The sequence below is a fragment of the Oryctolagus cuniculus genome, chromosome 7 (genome assembly GCF_964237555.1).
Source record: "Oryctolagus cuniculus chromosome 7, mOryCun1.1, whole genome shotgun sequence".
Lineage (NCBI taxonomy): Eukaryota > Metazoa > Chordata > Mammalia > Lagomorpha > Leporidae > Oryctolagus > Oryctolagus cuniculus.
Window position 1 is genome coordinate 154,189,615 of NC_091438.1, and position 15,534 is coordinate 154,205,148.

Consider the following 15,534-nt stretch of genomic DNA (forward strand, 5'->3'; position numbering starts at 1 on the left):
GCATAAGCGCCGCCGCCCTGAGCCCTTTCTTCCGCCTCTACCGGAATTGTCTTTTAAGAGGCAAATCCTGGCTGCGTCTGCGAGATGCAGACGGCTGGCGGCGCGGAGAAGCCCCTGGGAGGCTGCGCGTGGGGATGCTCTCACGCGGAAAAGACGATTCCGCTCCATGGCGCTCTCGTGGCCCCTGGCAGCCTGAGCCTGTCGCCGGCTCACCGCGCCGGCACAAAGCATGTCCCCATTGCTCGCCGTTCCCTCTGCTCACGCTGGGCCCCGGGGGAAGGAGAAGCAAGGGGGCCTCCCAAGAGCGCGTGGGCTTTTAAGTGAGGCGTGGCCATTCCCTCACTCAGCGGCTGCTGGGGTCCGCGGGGTGACCTCCGCCTGCCTAGGAGCCGGGCTCTGCCGGCACCCCTCGGGCCTACCTGGCTCCCTCTCCTTCAAGGCCACGATCTCTGCCTCTATCCTTCCGTGGTGCTGCGCCATGTTCTGGAGCCTGCCCTCCAGACTCACGATCGTCTGCGAGTGCTGCTTGATCTGTTCCTTGTACCCCGCGATTTCCTCTTCGAACCCGTGATTCTGGGACTCCCGCTCGTCCTGGAGGGTCTTTAGCGCCTGCTGCTGCAGCAGCATCCGCTCCTCCATCATGATCTGGGGACACAGCAAGGGCTGGGTGAGGCTGGGAGGGGGATATGAAGGCCAGAGCAGCAAGCATACAGCGCCGCGGCACACCAGGTGCCAGCCTGGCTCCGGCCTCAGGGCCTTTGCACGTGCTGTCCCGCCTGCCTGGTGCACTCCTGCCCTAGCTCCTTGCACGGCCGACTCCTTCTTGTCTTTTGGGTCTCAGCTTCAGTGCCATCTCCCTGGAAGATTTTGTTTTATTTTTCCTGAGATGATCTCATATCTTTATTCGAATTTCTCACTCCCACTAGACATAAATGCCATCGCAGCAGACTTGGTGTTTCTTATTCATAGCTATGCCCACAGTATCTAGATCTAGATGTTCAATAAATATTAATGAATTGATGAAACATTTTTATAAGAAAAAGGCAAATGAACTTGTATTTCTTAAAACCAAAAATTACCCCCGACCCCCAGATGGCCAACCGGACCCATTCCCATGACCCTCCTTCCCGGCGTTTCCAATGCTGCTCCTCCCCCTGGCTCTGGCTGCTGCTCCAGCCCCGCCCTCCCCGGCCCTGGCTGCCCGGCCTCTGCCCTCCTCATCCTCGGCCCCCGAGGACGAACCCTCCTGGCCCTGGCAGGCGGTACCCACTTACCATTTTCGTCTTGGCAGATTCCAGCTCAGCTGACGTCTCATTTAACTTCACGGTGAGGCTCTCTGCTTTTACACTTTCAGCCAGCTTCGCTTTCTGGGTCTCTTCTATCACGGCTAGTGTGTCCTTCAATTTATTATTTAAAGCGGCCTCTCTTTGCCCTTTCCATTCTATTTCCTAGACGGGGCACAAACATCCAATTCACAGACCCTCAGGGACACACATCCACCCAGGCCTCCCTCTGCCACCCTCCTTGGAACGCTGCAGGGACAGGAACTGGCTTGTCCACGTCTGAATCCCCAGCGCCCCGAAGAGGCTGCCACGTGGTAGATGCTCAACAAAGACCGAGTTCTCCCTGTGGTCCTTTCGAGCCCACAGCCCAGTCCTTCTCTGGAAGGCTCCGGCTACTAGTGATGGCTCCGTGACAGGCAGCCGAGACCCCTCTCCCTGCGGCTCCTGTCCTTAGAGCTCAGCTCTGTCACCCGGAGCTCATCAGGAAATTTTGTCTTCTATGAGCCAGCACTTTAGCTGTCACACGGGGCTCTGGTCTCTTCTGCAGGGCGAATGTGCCAGGTGCCTTCACCTCCATGCCGCCTGGGTGGCCCTTAGGACACCCTGCTCTCCTCCAGGCCTCGGCATGGGGCTGGCCATGCCCAGTCCTCCAGGCATGGCCAGATTGGATCCCCGTGGCTGTGGCCATGGCACGTTATATATTTGAGAGGCAGAGTTACAGGGAGAGAGCTCCTCCATCTGCTGGTTCACTTGCCAAATGACTGCAACAGCCAGATCTGGGCTGATCCAAAGCCAGGAGCCAGGAGCCAGGAGCTTCCTCTGGGGCTCCCATGTGGGTGCAGGGGCCGAGCACTTGGGCCATCTGTTGCTGCCTTCCCAGGCGCATTAGCAGGGAGTGCTTCAGAAGTGGAGCAGCCGGGACTCAAACCGGTGCCCATATGGGATGCTGGTACCGCAGGCAGAGGCGTAAGCCGCTACGCCGCAGCACTGGCCCCGGGAATTCTTCCTCCAGTAACACCAAATGTGAGTTTTGCAAATATTATTTAATTTTATTTCTTTATTTGTTGGATTTATTTCTATTTATTTGAAAGAGTTACAGAGGTGAAAAGGGAGAGAGAGGGCTTCCATTTGCTGGTTCAATCCCCAGATGGCCACCACGGCCAGAGCAAAGCCCACGGGGAAGCAGAGAGCTTTTCGTGGGGGCAGCCCTGAGCTGACGTCTCTCGCATGGCTTTGCTGAACCCTGGTCTGCCTTCCTGGACACCTGCCACTTAGTCGAGGCCCCTATTAAAAAGTGGCGCCCAGAGGGGTGGACATTTGTCACAGTGGTTCATTTGTCCACAAGCCATATCAGTGATTCCCAGCTCTGCGTCCTGCTAACATGTACCTGGGAGGCAGCAGACGCTGGCTCAAGTAGCTGAGTCCCTGCCACCCATGTGGGAGACTTGGACAAGATCCTGACTCCCAGCTCTGGCCCTGCCCAAGCCAGCAGATGGTAGCTCTGTCTGTCTCAAATGAATGAAACAGTTAAAAATAGAAATAAATAAATAGCCCTCCCCCCCCCCCCCAGGACTGATTTGCAATCACCTGTGCTTTGCTGACACCTTCCTTCCCAGGGCGGTGTTATTCAATTGTCCTAGCATCCCTTGGGCTGCCTGTAAAAAAGGCAGATTCAAGGCTGGCAGGTAAAGCCACTGCCTGCAGCGCCGGCATCCTGCATGGGCACTGGTTTGAGTCCTGGCTGCTCCACTTCCGATCCAGCTCTCTTCTATGGCCTGGGAAAGCAGTGGAGGATGGCCCAAGTGCTTGGGCCCCTGCATCCATGTGGGAGACCTGGAAGAAGCTCCTGGCTCCTGGCTCAGCTCTGGCCATTGAGGCCATTTGAAGGGTGAACCTCTTTCTCTGTCTCTCCCTCTCTCTCCAACTCTTCCTGCCTCTCAAATAAATGAATAAATCCTTTGAAAAATGCAGATTCCTGAGTCTGAGCAAATCAGAGAGTCTGGGAAATGTACGTTTACGTTCAATCGCCTGGGCCCTCTGACACAGCCTGACTTCGGGAGGATTTCTTTGAAGCAAGTGATCCATGGGGGAAGTGAATGGACTGAGGGGGCTTTGAGTCCCATCTGGGCCTCTGGATCCTTCCAGATCGCGTTTACCTATATTTGAATTTCACCCACTGCCGGGGGTGGGGTGGGTGGGGGCGGTGTTTGCCACCTGCTGACTTTGCAATACTGGTCACAGTGTGTGTGCATGTATGCCCCCTGGGCTCCTGGGTCCCGGAGGAGTCCAGATCCATGTCCTGTTGCCTTTGGTGCCTAAGACAAGGTCAGGTGCGGTAACCACCTCTACTCCCACTGCCGCCGGCAGTAGTGAAAGCAAACGCATTTGGTTATGATAATTATGATGACAGGTTCAAGAGGGAAAACGGACATCAAAGGGACCAGAAATCCGGTGCCCATACTCGGACATCTCCTCTTCCTCCCCGGGCAGCTGAAGCCACACAAAGCTGAAGCATGGTAGAGCGAGGGGTGTAAGTGAAGGACTCTGGAGTCAGGGGTCCTGGGTTCGGATCCTGCCCTCCCACTTCCCAGCCGCCAGCTGCTGGCAGTAACACTGTTGCAAGCAGCCAAGGCCTCCCTGAGTCTAGGGCTTCTTGTTTAAGCTCCGTGTGGACATTAGCAGTCATGCCTCCCAGCAGCTGCAAGAGAGCGACCTTTGGTGCTGTCTGCATTTCCCAAGTGGGGAAGCCAAGGCCCAGAGGTGCTGAGAAACCTGTCTCAAGTCCTGCAGCTGGAAAGAGGCAGACGTGGGCTTTGAACCCGCACTGCGCTGCTGGAGCGCGCTGGCGGGCCCCCGTCTTCCCGGCCCCGAGACGCGCACCTCCTTCTGCTTGGTTAAGTGGTTCTCCAGGTCCTGCACCCTCCTCTTCTCCTTCTCCAAGGCCTCCCTTGCTTTCTGCCTCTCGTGGGCCATGCTGCTCTCCGACATCTGCAAGTCAAGGACCAGCGGTTGAGGGCAGCGGCACAAGCCAGGGAGGGAAGCCACAGCGCCCAGAGAGGCCACGATGAGTCAGCGCCGTAACCGGTGAGTCAGCGCTCGGGAGCAGAGCTCAGGGCACAGGTGCCTGCCAGGTGCGAGCCCGGGAGTCCTGTCTTGGTTAGTCATGCTCACCCGGATGGTGATTTCTCCATCAGGAAGTGACAGGCGGGTGAGTGGCTGCGTGATGTCATTTGGTGCCAAGCCATTGACTACACCGGCACTGCACTGGTACCAGTGCAGGCCTTCATGGGGAAGCTCCTGGCCTTCTGGGAGGCGGGCAGGAGAGGCGCTGCCAGGGTGGTGCCCACCCCGTCCCGGCAGGCTTCACCCCTGTGGCTGTAAGCAAGGCCACCAGCTGCCTGCTCTGGGCTACAAAGGGTGGACCTCGAAAATTCACGTCTGCAGCCGCTTGGAACCCCATGGGCCTGGGGATGGGAGGGAGCTGGGTGCCCACGCTCACCTGTACAGCCCTGGGCAGGTAACAGCCGGAGGCGGGGCCGAAAGCTACCTGCAGCTGTTGAGACTGGGGATTAGACCCTCAGACAAAGTTCACTTGGAGGGACTTGGAATGACAATGGTTTATATTTTCTCTTTTCACCAGGCTGCTTGGGTGAACGTGCCGTGTTTGGCAAAAAGAAAACTTGCTAGAGGCTGTGATGGGGAAAGCGGTGCTGGGTGGAGGGGACGATGGAACCAGGGGGGCGGGGGACTTTGGGGCTGCGTGTGGCCCGGGGGATGAGACCACCCTTTCCAGTGTCCCCACCGTCTAACACAGCCGCCCCGCCCCGCTCCCCGCCCCACTCCCCGCCTGCCCCACCTGGCTGGACTCCGCCCTCACCTCCTGAACGCTGTCCCTTTCCTGCTGTTCTAGCCTTTGCTGGGGGCTACCCAGCCCCCACACCCTGAGGGTCTGAGTCCTGCCTGTCACCAGAGGCCACTTCTGTGTGCCCATTGTGGGGGCTCTTTCCCTTCTCTTGCTTGGGGCTCTGCTGGGCGGGTGCCGAATGCAAGCACTTCCCAGAGAGACCCCCCCCCCCCCGGCCTGTCCCTGGGAGCTCCCGGCTCCGAGTTCTCCTGTGCATTCGTGTCTGTGGCGTCTGTCTCCCCTGCAGTGGGGTGGGCGTTCTGGGGGGTAGCAAGGCCCAGGACAGGGCCTGGCCCACAGGGAGAGCTCAGTGGATACTGTGGAGGGACGAATGAAACCTGATCAAACAACCGCAGCACTGCCGTCAGCTCTGTTTCTGGAAGTTTCTTCATGGCTACGTCTGTGCAGCCTCTGCCTGGGGCCCAGCTCACGGTGAGGTCACCACAGGCCCCTGGCCCCAGGCTCTGGATTCCAGGAGGACTGTAGGTCACGTCCTTGAGGGCGCACTGCTTCTTGTATGTCCCAGAAGCCTCTGCTCCCTGGAGCGGATTTGATGGGGTCTCTGTGTGCCCCTCGTGCACCTGCCCCACTTTGGGCTGCTGTGTCCCTGCCCCACTGCCAGCCCACGAGGAGCTGCTCCAGATCCTGCGCCCCGCAGGGGTGTGCCATAAACACAGGGGAGGGGCCGACCTGGACTCAGCCTGGGGCTCTGTAGTGGGGGATGGGCAGCGGCGCCCAGGAGCAGGAAGGGCTCCCACAGCTCTAAGCACCTCCTGCGGAGCAGCAACGCTGAGCCCCCCCGTTGAACAAACGGGAAACTGGGTGGGCGGTCACAGGAGAGTGAGCAGCAGAGTGGCCACTCCCAGAGTAGGTGCCTCAGTGGAACCACTTGGGACCGCTCTCCCGCCGCACCCTCGCAGGCCATGCCTGGTGCCCAGGTTCCGTCCAGAAGGTTCTGGCTGCCACGGCCCCTCCCTCTCCATTGCGCGTACCTCCTTCTGTTGGGTTAGGTGGTTCTCCAGGTCTTGGACTCTCCTCTTTTCTGTCTCTAAGGCTTCCTTGGCTTTTCTTCGCTCCTGGGCTATGCTGCTCTCGGAAACCTGAAAGTCCATGGCCAGTCCTCTTGGTCGTCTGCCCACCCACACTCTTAGAGGCAACGTTGCTAGTGATGATGCCGCAGTCACAGGCATGACGGCTAAAACACGGCGGGGGCCCGGGGGGGTGGGGGACTGCACGCCAGGTCCCTGTCAGCCCTGTGCTCTCACCGCAACCCCCTCAGGGGAGCGCTGTCAGATGGGGACACTGGGGACAGGAAGTCAGGTTTGAGTCCTGTGTGGGGGCAGGGGTGGGGGCCACAGGGAGTGAAGGAGTGAGGAGTCCGGGCTCCCTATCGCCCCACCAGGCAGCCTCTCTGATCACAAGGTGCTCGTGAATAGTGGGGCTCCCGTGATTGGACTACATCTCCGGAGGGCAAGGCGCTGAATCCATGGGCCGCCCTCGGCCCACCTCTGCAGCCCATGCTGGTGGGGGCGTCCCTGCAGCAGAGCGATTTCCCCCAGGACTTGACTTGCTGGCCGTGTCTAGTCGCCGCGAGAGGGGCCCCTCAGTGTCTGGATGAGCTGTTTGCCAAACTCCAGCCTGAGCCCCTGGAGTCTGCGGTGGTTCCCCATCGCAACTGGGGCTTGCGGTACCCCCCTTCCCCGGCCCCCACCCCGATTAGCCCACAAAAAAGCGTTCCATCGGCCACACAGCTGTCAAGCTGCGTGTTTTGCTGGGACGGTAGATTTGAAAACTCCAACACTCAGCTGTCCCCACTCCAGCAGTAAGCAGAGCGGAAAAGCAGCACGCCAGGGGGTTTCTCATTTGTTCTGCACATTGTAGCGCCTTCCTGTCAAGTGCGACAGAGCCTCGGAGCCACTTCGCAGGGGCTCAGGGTTGGTGCTGCTGCCTCTGTCCGCACCTCTGGAAGCTCCTCTGTAGCCTGCGCCGGCTCTCCCCGGAAGACACCTTGTGGGCGGCACCCGGTCCTGCCCACCTCTGCGATGCCCCCAGGTTCACGGCAAGCGGCCGTGGATCCCAGCCCAACCCCACCCTGACCTAGGGATGCTGGTGGGCTGGGGGACCCACCCGAGAGCGCAGCAGCAGGTCTCGGGGAAAGAAGTCAAACCACCCCCAGTGAGGGCCCCAGGTGGGTTCGGCCCCAGGTGGGTCACCAGCCCCAGCCACAAAGCTGCAGTCTCTCTCCAGGAGCGCCCCCTGCCCTTGGCATCTGTGAATCCCAGGCCGCCCCCGGGGACCGCTTGGTGGCGCTCGACTCAAGTGACTCTGGGGAGACCCCCTCCCCAAAACTCTCCCTGGAGACAGAAGTCAGGGCCCCAGAGCACAGCTGTGCTGGGGGCTTCCGGGAACCTCCCAGCCTGGATCCCAGCAGCCTGGGGGGTCCCTGCCCAGTGCCTCCCCGTTCCTCGCTCTGCTGGGTGGCACGGATTTGAAGCGTGAGGGCTGAACATGAGTTCTCGAAGCAGACACAAGGCAGAAGTGGCGGCGGCGCTGGTGGGAACAGCCACCACTCCCTCCTCGGACACTCTGGTCACACGCTTCCTTCTCCAACAGACCCCACCCTCACAGACACTCTGTCCAGGAGCTGGCGGGTTTGGACAGATCTGCCGCAGCCGGTTAGGCAGGCCTGCGAGGATCTGAGCTCATGCCTCCCTGTGCTGCCTCAGAAGGGAGGCATTAACAAAAGCAGGTGTAAAAAAGGCTGGAGAATCCAAGGGTGACCACAGGCTAAACCCCCATGAGTGACGTCACAGCGTTTCCCTGAGGTCTTGTTTGGATGCATTAACAGGAGTACAGCGTTTTCAACCAGGGAGGGGAGGGTGCTGCCCTAGGCCTCCACTGCTGGAGTGTTTGGCTCTGTCTGACTTTTAGGGAGGAAATGGGTGATGGGCTGCAAACTCAAAACTATAGGGGCCAGGCAGGTACCAGAAATGAAGTGCACCGTGTTTAATGTGAGAGGGAGTGGCGAGGACTGTGGCAAAACTGCTGCTACTTGGTTCATTCAGCCCCGGGCCATTTTTTTGTCAAATGGAAATGATGGCCAGATTTTCTTTTTTTTTTTTCCAGAGAGAATGGAAATTCATAAAACACATTTTATGAATTAAAAATAAAACATGCTGGCGACAGGCATAATTTACCAGCAGGTCCTCCTCAGGCAGTGAGCTGCCTGCCTGTGACTTGCGGAGGGTGGAGCAGAGGAGAGCAGGGGCCAGGGCTGGGCTGGGCTGGGCTGGGAGCAGCAGGTGCCACTGTCTTCCACCACCTAAGTGATTCTGTGCAAGGGGAAGCAGGTGGGTCCCGTGGGAGCCCCTGGGGTGTGGGGGCTGGGAGGATGATCCTACCCAGAGAGGAAGGGCTGGACCCAACTCAGCCCAAAGGGGACACTTGGGCCATGAAGGCCTCAGCTGGGTGGACTGCCCAGGGCTGACAGGCTCTCAGGCGAGTGGAGAAGCTGTGAGTGGAGGTTGCAGCCTGGGGCCCTCGACTCTGCCGTTTGTCATCCCCACGCTGGGAGACACAACCTCCACGCGGAAGGCACCCACATCTCCTCTCCCAGCTTCTCCTGGAGCCCTACCTGGGAGCCACCTTTCCCAGCTGGTCTTCTCGGCTGCAACTCCAGGGTTCTCTCCTGAGTGCCCGATGCTTCCCGGGGGAACTGGGCCCACCCCAGGACCCAGGACACCGGGAGAGCTCCCCCACGCTCGCCCCTCACCTGTGGTCCCGAGCTCCCTTCCCCACAGTGTGGCCCTGGAGCCTGATGCTGGCTCGGGCTGGCTCCGCCTACCTCCTGCTGGCGGGCCAGGCGGGCCTCCAGCTCCTGGACCCTCATCCGTTCCTCCTCCAGGGCCTCCTTCGCTCTGCTTTTCTCCTGAGTGAGGTTCTCCTCCAACACCTGAAAGTCGACAACCACAGAGGAGCAGACATGGAGACGGGGCAGGAGGCTGGGCTCCATGGGGCAGCCCTTGAGTCATCACCACGGCCCCTTCATGGCAGCACAGCCCAGGACCCGGAGTTCGGCTGGGGCCCCGTCGCTCCTTCCTGGCTGTAGGGACTGGAGCCAGGCTCTGGCACCCGCCCCCGCCCCGCCCCCGCCTGCACCTGCCTCCTTCTGGCGGGCCAGGTGGGCCTCCAGCTCCTGGACCCTCATCCGTTCCTCCGCCAGGGCCTCCTTCACTTTGTTTTTCTCCTGAGTGAGGTTCTCCCAAACCTGAAAGTCGACAACTGCGGGTGAACAGACGTGGAGACCGGGCAGAGGCTGGGCTCCACGGGGCAGCCCTCGAGGCCTCACCACGGCCCCTTCATGGGCAGCACAGCCTAGGACTTGGAGCTCGGCCAGAGCCCCCCTTCCCATCACTCCTTCTTGGCTGTAGGGTCTGCAGCCGCCCCCGCCCCCTGCCTTGGCCCCGGCCCCACCTGCACCTGCCTCCCTCTGACCCAGGACCCCACCCCCTGGCTCCGCCCCAGCTGCACCTGCCTCCTTCTGGTGGGCTGCCCCCCCTGCCCCTCCCCCTGCCTCCAGGACCCTGCCCCGGCTGCACCTGCCTCCTTCTGGCAACACCCCTGGCCCCACCCTGCCTGCACCTGCCTCCTTCTGGTGGGCCAGGCAGGCCTCTAGCTCCTGCACGCGCGTCCGTTCCTCCTCCAGGGCCTCCTTCACTCTGTTTTTCTCCTGAGTGAGGTTCTCCTGCAAAGTCTGAAAGTCAAGGACAGGGGATGAACACACGGGGTGGCCATGGCAGGGGTTCGGATTCTGCCAGGGCCTGCGTGGCTTTGCCCTGGTAGAGCCCTCACCGTGGCATCATGGGGAGGCAGTGGGTGGCAGAGCCGGAAGCCCAGAGTGTGGGCTCTGGGGTCAGCAGGCCCACACTGCAGCCCCAGATTGCTCCTTCCCAGCTGTAGGGCTCTGGGTGAGTGAGAAGCCGCCGTAGGTGCCTCAGTTTCCTTATCTGTACGCTGGGGATGCGAACAGCACTTCTTGTGTTGGGTTGATGGGAAGGGTGGGCGGAACAGTAAACAGGAAATACTTGCTGCAGTGGTAGCCATTCGTTCCTACGTTGCAGGTGACGAAATAGGTTTGAACGGATCAAGGATCTGAGCTTTGCTACTAATTCATCACACGGCAGGATCAAACTCTGGCCCATTGGTTCTGTAGCCCATGTTCTAAACCAGGGGTTAGCAAAAACCTACGGCCAACAAACGAAATCTGATCTACTGCCTGCATTTTCTTACAAATAAAGTTTTATCGGAACACTCCATGCTCACTGTGCATTGCCCGTGGCTGCTGTTGTACAGCGAGAGCAGGAGTGGTGAGCACGATCATACGGATGGTAAAGGCGAAAGCATTCACTTCCTGGCTCTTTGTGCAACAATGTTCCAACCCCTGGGCTACAGCGTGAGTGGGTCACAGGTCAAGTGCATGCTGTGAAACATTCATAATTAAAAAAAAAAAAAAGAACACTAGGTTGATAAAGGAACATGGAATTATTTTTACCACTGAAATAAAGTCCTCAAGCAAATGAGGACGGAGGAGGGGGAGCCTGGCGAGCGAGCTGACACATGGATTCTCAGGGAGGGCGGGGCCGGGCCATCACACAGGATGAGGAAGGTAGCTTCAGAATCCGGGCCGGGCCGCCAGGGCAGGTGTCCCTGTCAGAGCCCTGGTTCAACTCCCAGTTCCAGTTTCCCGCTAATCCACACCCTGGGAGGAGTGGTGATGGCCCAGGTGTTTGGGTCCCTGCCTCTCATGTGGGAGACCCAGATGGAGATCCAGGCTCTTGGCTTTGACCTGGCCCAGACCCAGTCGTCGTGGGCATTTGGAGAATGAACCAGGGGATGGTTCAAATAAAAGAAAATGACAAAACTTCGAAAAACAAAACAAAACAAAAAACAGCATATGAGGTGGGCAGACACGGCGCAGCAGGTTAAGTCTCTGCTTCAACTCTGGCTTCCCCTATTGGACGGAGCGCCAGGTTCAAGTCCCTGCCGCATTGCTCCTGATGCAGCTCCCTGCTAATGCAGCTGTGAAAGCAGAGGAAGGCGGCACAAGTATTTGAGCCCCTGCCACCCACCTGGAGACCTGGATGGAGTTCTGGCTCCTGGCTTCAGCCTGACGCAGCCCTGGCTGTTGCAGGCATGTGGGGAGGGAACCAGCAGACAGAAGGTCTCTGTCTCTGTCTCTCTGTCTCTTCCTGTGTCTCTCTCACTGTCTCCTCTCTCTGTGTGTCTCTGTTACTCTTCCTTTCAAATAAATAAATCTTTAAAAAATGAAATCAGGGCACCTGCCACTAATATCTGAGCAGCTGGTTTGGGACGGGTCCCCAGGCCACGCCCTCAGGGGCGCGCTCATGAACCTGAGCAGCGTCACTCCCTCTCTGAGTAGGATCCTTCAGCTGCAAGGGGTGGGGTGGACTGAGGTCCTCGTGTTTAAAGGGGGTGTGAGCCAGCACCAGGAGGTCCAGGCTGGGGCCCCACGCAGTGCTGGCCCTGAAATCCCACACCCAACAAGGCAACAGGTCACTTGGAGACAAAAGAGGGCAGCAGGACGCGGATGCTAATGGGAGAAGCCAATCAGAGAGGAGTGAGGAAGCAGGTGGAAATCTCCTGACGAATTCAAGGTCTCTGGGTCCGCCCCGGCAGGGGCTTCCTCCCTCTGGCAGGGGCTGGCTCCCGCTCTGCCCATGTGTGCTTTGGGATCTCCCCCGACTCGTGCCATCATTATTTAAGCAGATCCTGCAGGTCCTGGGTCAGATGGCTCCGCCTCTTCCATCTTTTATGTCACAGAAGGTAGAAAGGTGGAGAAAGAGGTGAAGAGGGGGAGGGGAAGGGAGGAAAAGAAGAGGGAGGAGGAAGGGGCAGAAAGGGGGGGGAGGAGGTAGGGAGAAGAGGGAGGGGGAGGAGGAAGGAGGAAGGGGAAGGAGGAGGAGGAGGGAGAGGAGATGGAGGGGGAGGTGGCAGGGGAATGTCTTGGGGTGACTGGGCAGGAATTTGAGGATGGTGATGAAAGAGGCAGTCTGGGAGGGGTTTGGAGAGTGGGCGTGGTGGCACAGGACAGTCATGGTCACGAGCCCCCAGCCCAGAGCCATGAGATAGAAGCCACAGTCCAGCCCAGCCTAGTCCCCTGCTGGGAAGACAGGAGGCATTGTGGAGAGTGGGGGAGGGGTCCAATGGATCTGGGGACTGCTGTCTTGAGGTGGGGGGGGGGGCACCAGGCAAGTCCACTGCATGTCCACCTGGGACCGTGGTTCTTGCCATGGCTGCACGAATCACTCAGGGATGTTCCCAAGCCCAGGGCACAGCACACCCTCACCCCAGCTAGATCGGAATGGGAGGGGAGACAGGGCAATGCGCTAGTATTTTACAATCTCTCAAATGATAAAATGACAAAATCAGGAGCCACTGACCTAGGATGATGGTACTGAAGGCCGTAAAGTTCATGGCAGGTCCCCCACCATGGAGAAGGGTGAACTCTGGGTCAGCGATGACACCTGCCTGCCTCAGTGTGGCCTCTCCAGTGGGTGGGTGGGGCCACAACTTGGTATTTTCCACAAATCTAATCAAAGTTGTCCTCATCAGACAACGTGGGAAAGCCTTCTTCTGGGACTTGGCTCCAAGAAGACCTGGGCTGCAGAGCCACTGCCTCGGCCCCTCCAGGAGCCACCCAGAAAAGTAGAATCTCGGCTGCAGCCAGAACCGCGGATCAGCATCCGTGTTGGAATGAGGTGGCCAGATGACTCCTGGCCCCTTCGCTTCGGAGAGCGCTGCAGTGAGGGGTCTGCTAGTCGGCCCGGCTCTGGGTCTGTCAGTAGCTGTTTTGCCCATTTGCTGCCCCTAATATTTGTAAAGAGAAAGGAAGCCATGGAAATACCTCATGCTAATCTTGCACACACTTAGAAACAGTCTCAGTGGCCAACCAGGACCTGCAGTCACGAATCGGCTTGTGACATCACAGCAATATATAATCAAAGGTGGCGTTCCCCTTGATTTCAATAATCGATTTTGGCAGAGAGAGATGGACAGACAGAGGACAGACAGAGAGAGAGCTCTCATCTGCTGGTTTACTCCCAAGATGTCTGCAGTGGCTGGGGCTGGGCTTGGCTGAAGCCAGAATCTGGGAACTCAGTCTAGGTCTCCCATGTGGGTGGCAGGGCCCCAAGTCCTTGAGCCATCAGCTGCTGTCTCCCAGGCAGGGAGCTGGAGTTGGGTGTGGGGCTGGGACTTGAACTCAGGCACTCGGGTGTGGGATGCCGGCATCTTAGCCACTAGGCCAAATGCCCGCCCCTGCTGTGGGTTTTGGTACCCAGGCTTTAAGTCAAATTCTCCGAAACCAGTGCAGTCCCAGGTCACCCACGGAGATGTCCCTGTCTGAGCCCCTGCCATCGTCTCCCCACAGAAGCGGCCCCTTCATGGGTCTGCGGGAGCAGAGAAGACACCGGGGACCCCGCACGATGGCGGGGACTCCTTACCGCCTTCTCCTCCACCAGCCGCCTGATTCTGGCCTTCAGCCTCTCCTCCTGCTCTTGCCTCTCCTCGCTCAGCTTCTCCTTCTCTGCCAGATGCTCCCTCAGCTTTTCTTGCAGCAAACACTGTTGAGTCTCCTGGGAACTCTTGAACTTGACCTGAAGTGACCGGAAGGGAAACGGAAGCTGTGGGACAGGCACAGGTCGGGGGCATCTCCACATCCTCCATGAACGGCTGCCTCCCAGGGCACCAGCTTTATACTAGACTCCCTTGAAAACACAGACTAGATTCAGCTGTTGGCGGGGAAGCCTGAGACTACAGTGGTTAAGACTGCAGACTCCGGCTCTGCACAGAACCCCAGCCCTGGTGGCTTCTGGATGTTTCCTTGTTTACAGCATGGAGTGCATAATGGGACCTACGGAGCTGGAAGGGTTAAAGGCGCACAAAGCTTCCAGCACAGTGTTTGGGAAGCAGCAGGTGCGAGAATGCGTAGCTGCTGTCCGTTACTCCAGCTTGGAGCCATCAAAGCCCTAACTTTCCTCTAGGTTTGATGCCTGCTTCTGTAAATAAAGTTTTATTGGGACAGAGCCACGCCCACACGCTCATTACTCACACGCTGTCTATGGCGGCTTCTGTTCTACCATAGCAGACGAATGGGTCTGATGCAGACCAAGTCTGCAGGGCCCAAAACATCTACTCACTGGCCCTTTATGGAAATAGTTTGCTGGGCCCTGGACTCAGGTCTCTGGGGTTGATGGGACGGTGGTCTCCTTTCCGCCCCCTGCCTCTCCCCATCTCTTTGGCTATGCACCTTGCAGGGGGCCTGCTGATAATCAACCCTGCCCAGCCCTGTGACTTGCTTGGCCAGCGGGACATCAGCAGACATAACAGAAGCAGGGACTGAAAACTGCGACATGAGTGGCCCTGCTTTCTCTCCTCCCTCGGTGGCTGCTACCTTCTCCACGGGCACGTGTCCCAGAGCTCGCTGGAGGATGAGAGATCTCAGGCGGCTCCAGCCGACTCCAACCCCAGATCAATCAAGGGCAGCTGACATCCAGGGCACGGAGCAAGGCCATCTGTGGCCAGCAGACCCCCTACACTGTGAACCCCAGACATATGGGCAGCAAATTCTAACTGCTGAATGCCACTAACGTTTGTGGCTGGTTATTATACAGTGCTGCTCCAGCCACAGCTGCAGGAGCGACACACTCCCTCAGGGTCTCTGGCCGCTGGAATTTCTCTTTCCTTTTGGTAATGCTGCTGTCTGCACTGCGAGTTGTTATACTTCTTCCAGTGCACTTAAACTCACTGTTCAAGATCTGATGGTGTTGGGGTTGGCGCTGTGGCATAGTGGGTTAAGCTGCCGCCTGCAGTGCTGGCATCCCATATGGTTTGAGACCCAGCTGCTTCACTTCCGATCCAGCTCTCTGCTATGTCCTGGGAAAGCAGTGGATGATGCCCCAAGTCTTTGGGCCCCTGCACCTGTGTGGGAGACCTATGTGGCTCCATTGCTGCCAACTGGGGAGTGAGCCAGAGGATGGAAAACCTCTCTCTCTCTGTGTCTCTCCTTCTCTCTTTGTATAACTTTGATTTTCAAATAAATAAATAAATCTTAAAAGAAAAGAAAAAAAAAAGATCTGATGGTGGTAAGCTCCCAGGCATCGTGGTTAGCACAGGATGCCAGACAGGGGAAGCCTCTACCCTCCCGGGAGATTTTGGCCACACTGCCTGAATCTTTTTGGGTATAAATGGAGAAATCATTTTTGCCTTTTGGGGAGTGCGGACTGAGCAGCTGACAGAGGCAGTGGGTTCAAGTACAGGGCACTGCAC

General features: G+C 58.4%; 1 protein-coding gene across 7 annotated transcripts in view; it reads right to left on the reverse strand.

Annotated features, from left to right (window-relative positions):
- FHAD1 (forkhead associated phosphopeptide binding domain 1) overlaps window positions 1-15,534 on the reverse strand; it is a 121,651-nt gene that overhangs the window by 28,656 nt on the left and 77,461 nt on the right. For all 7 annotated transcript variants that reach the window (XR_007915796.2, XM_051836581.2, XM_051836580.2 and 4 more), the window contains 8 exons: window positions 13,710-13,862; window positions 9,833-9,940; window positions 9,350-9,454; window positions 9,032-9,139; window positions 6,180-6,287; window positions 4,164-4,271; window positions 1,275-1,448; window positions 420-645 (listed from right to left, as the gene is read on the reverse strand). Coding sequence is in view for 6 of the 7 variants with exons in the window: in XM_051836581.2 (XP_051692541.2) it covers window positions 420-645; window positions 1,275-1,448; window positions 4,164-4,271; window positions 6,180-6,287; window positions 9,032-9,139; window positions 9,350-9,454; window positions 9,833-9,940; window positions 13,710-13,862 (1,090 nt within the window). In the remaining variant the exon portion in view is untranslated. The remainder of the gene's footprint in view (window positions 1-419; window positions 646-1,274; window positions 1,449-4,163; window positions 4,272-6,179; window positions 6,288-9,031; window positions 9,140-9,349; window positions 9,455-9,832; window positions 9,941-13,709; window positions 13,863-15,534) is intronic.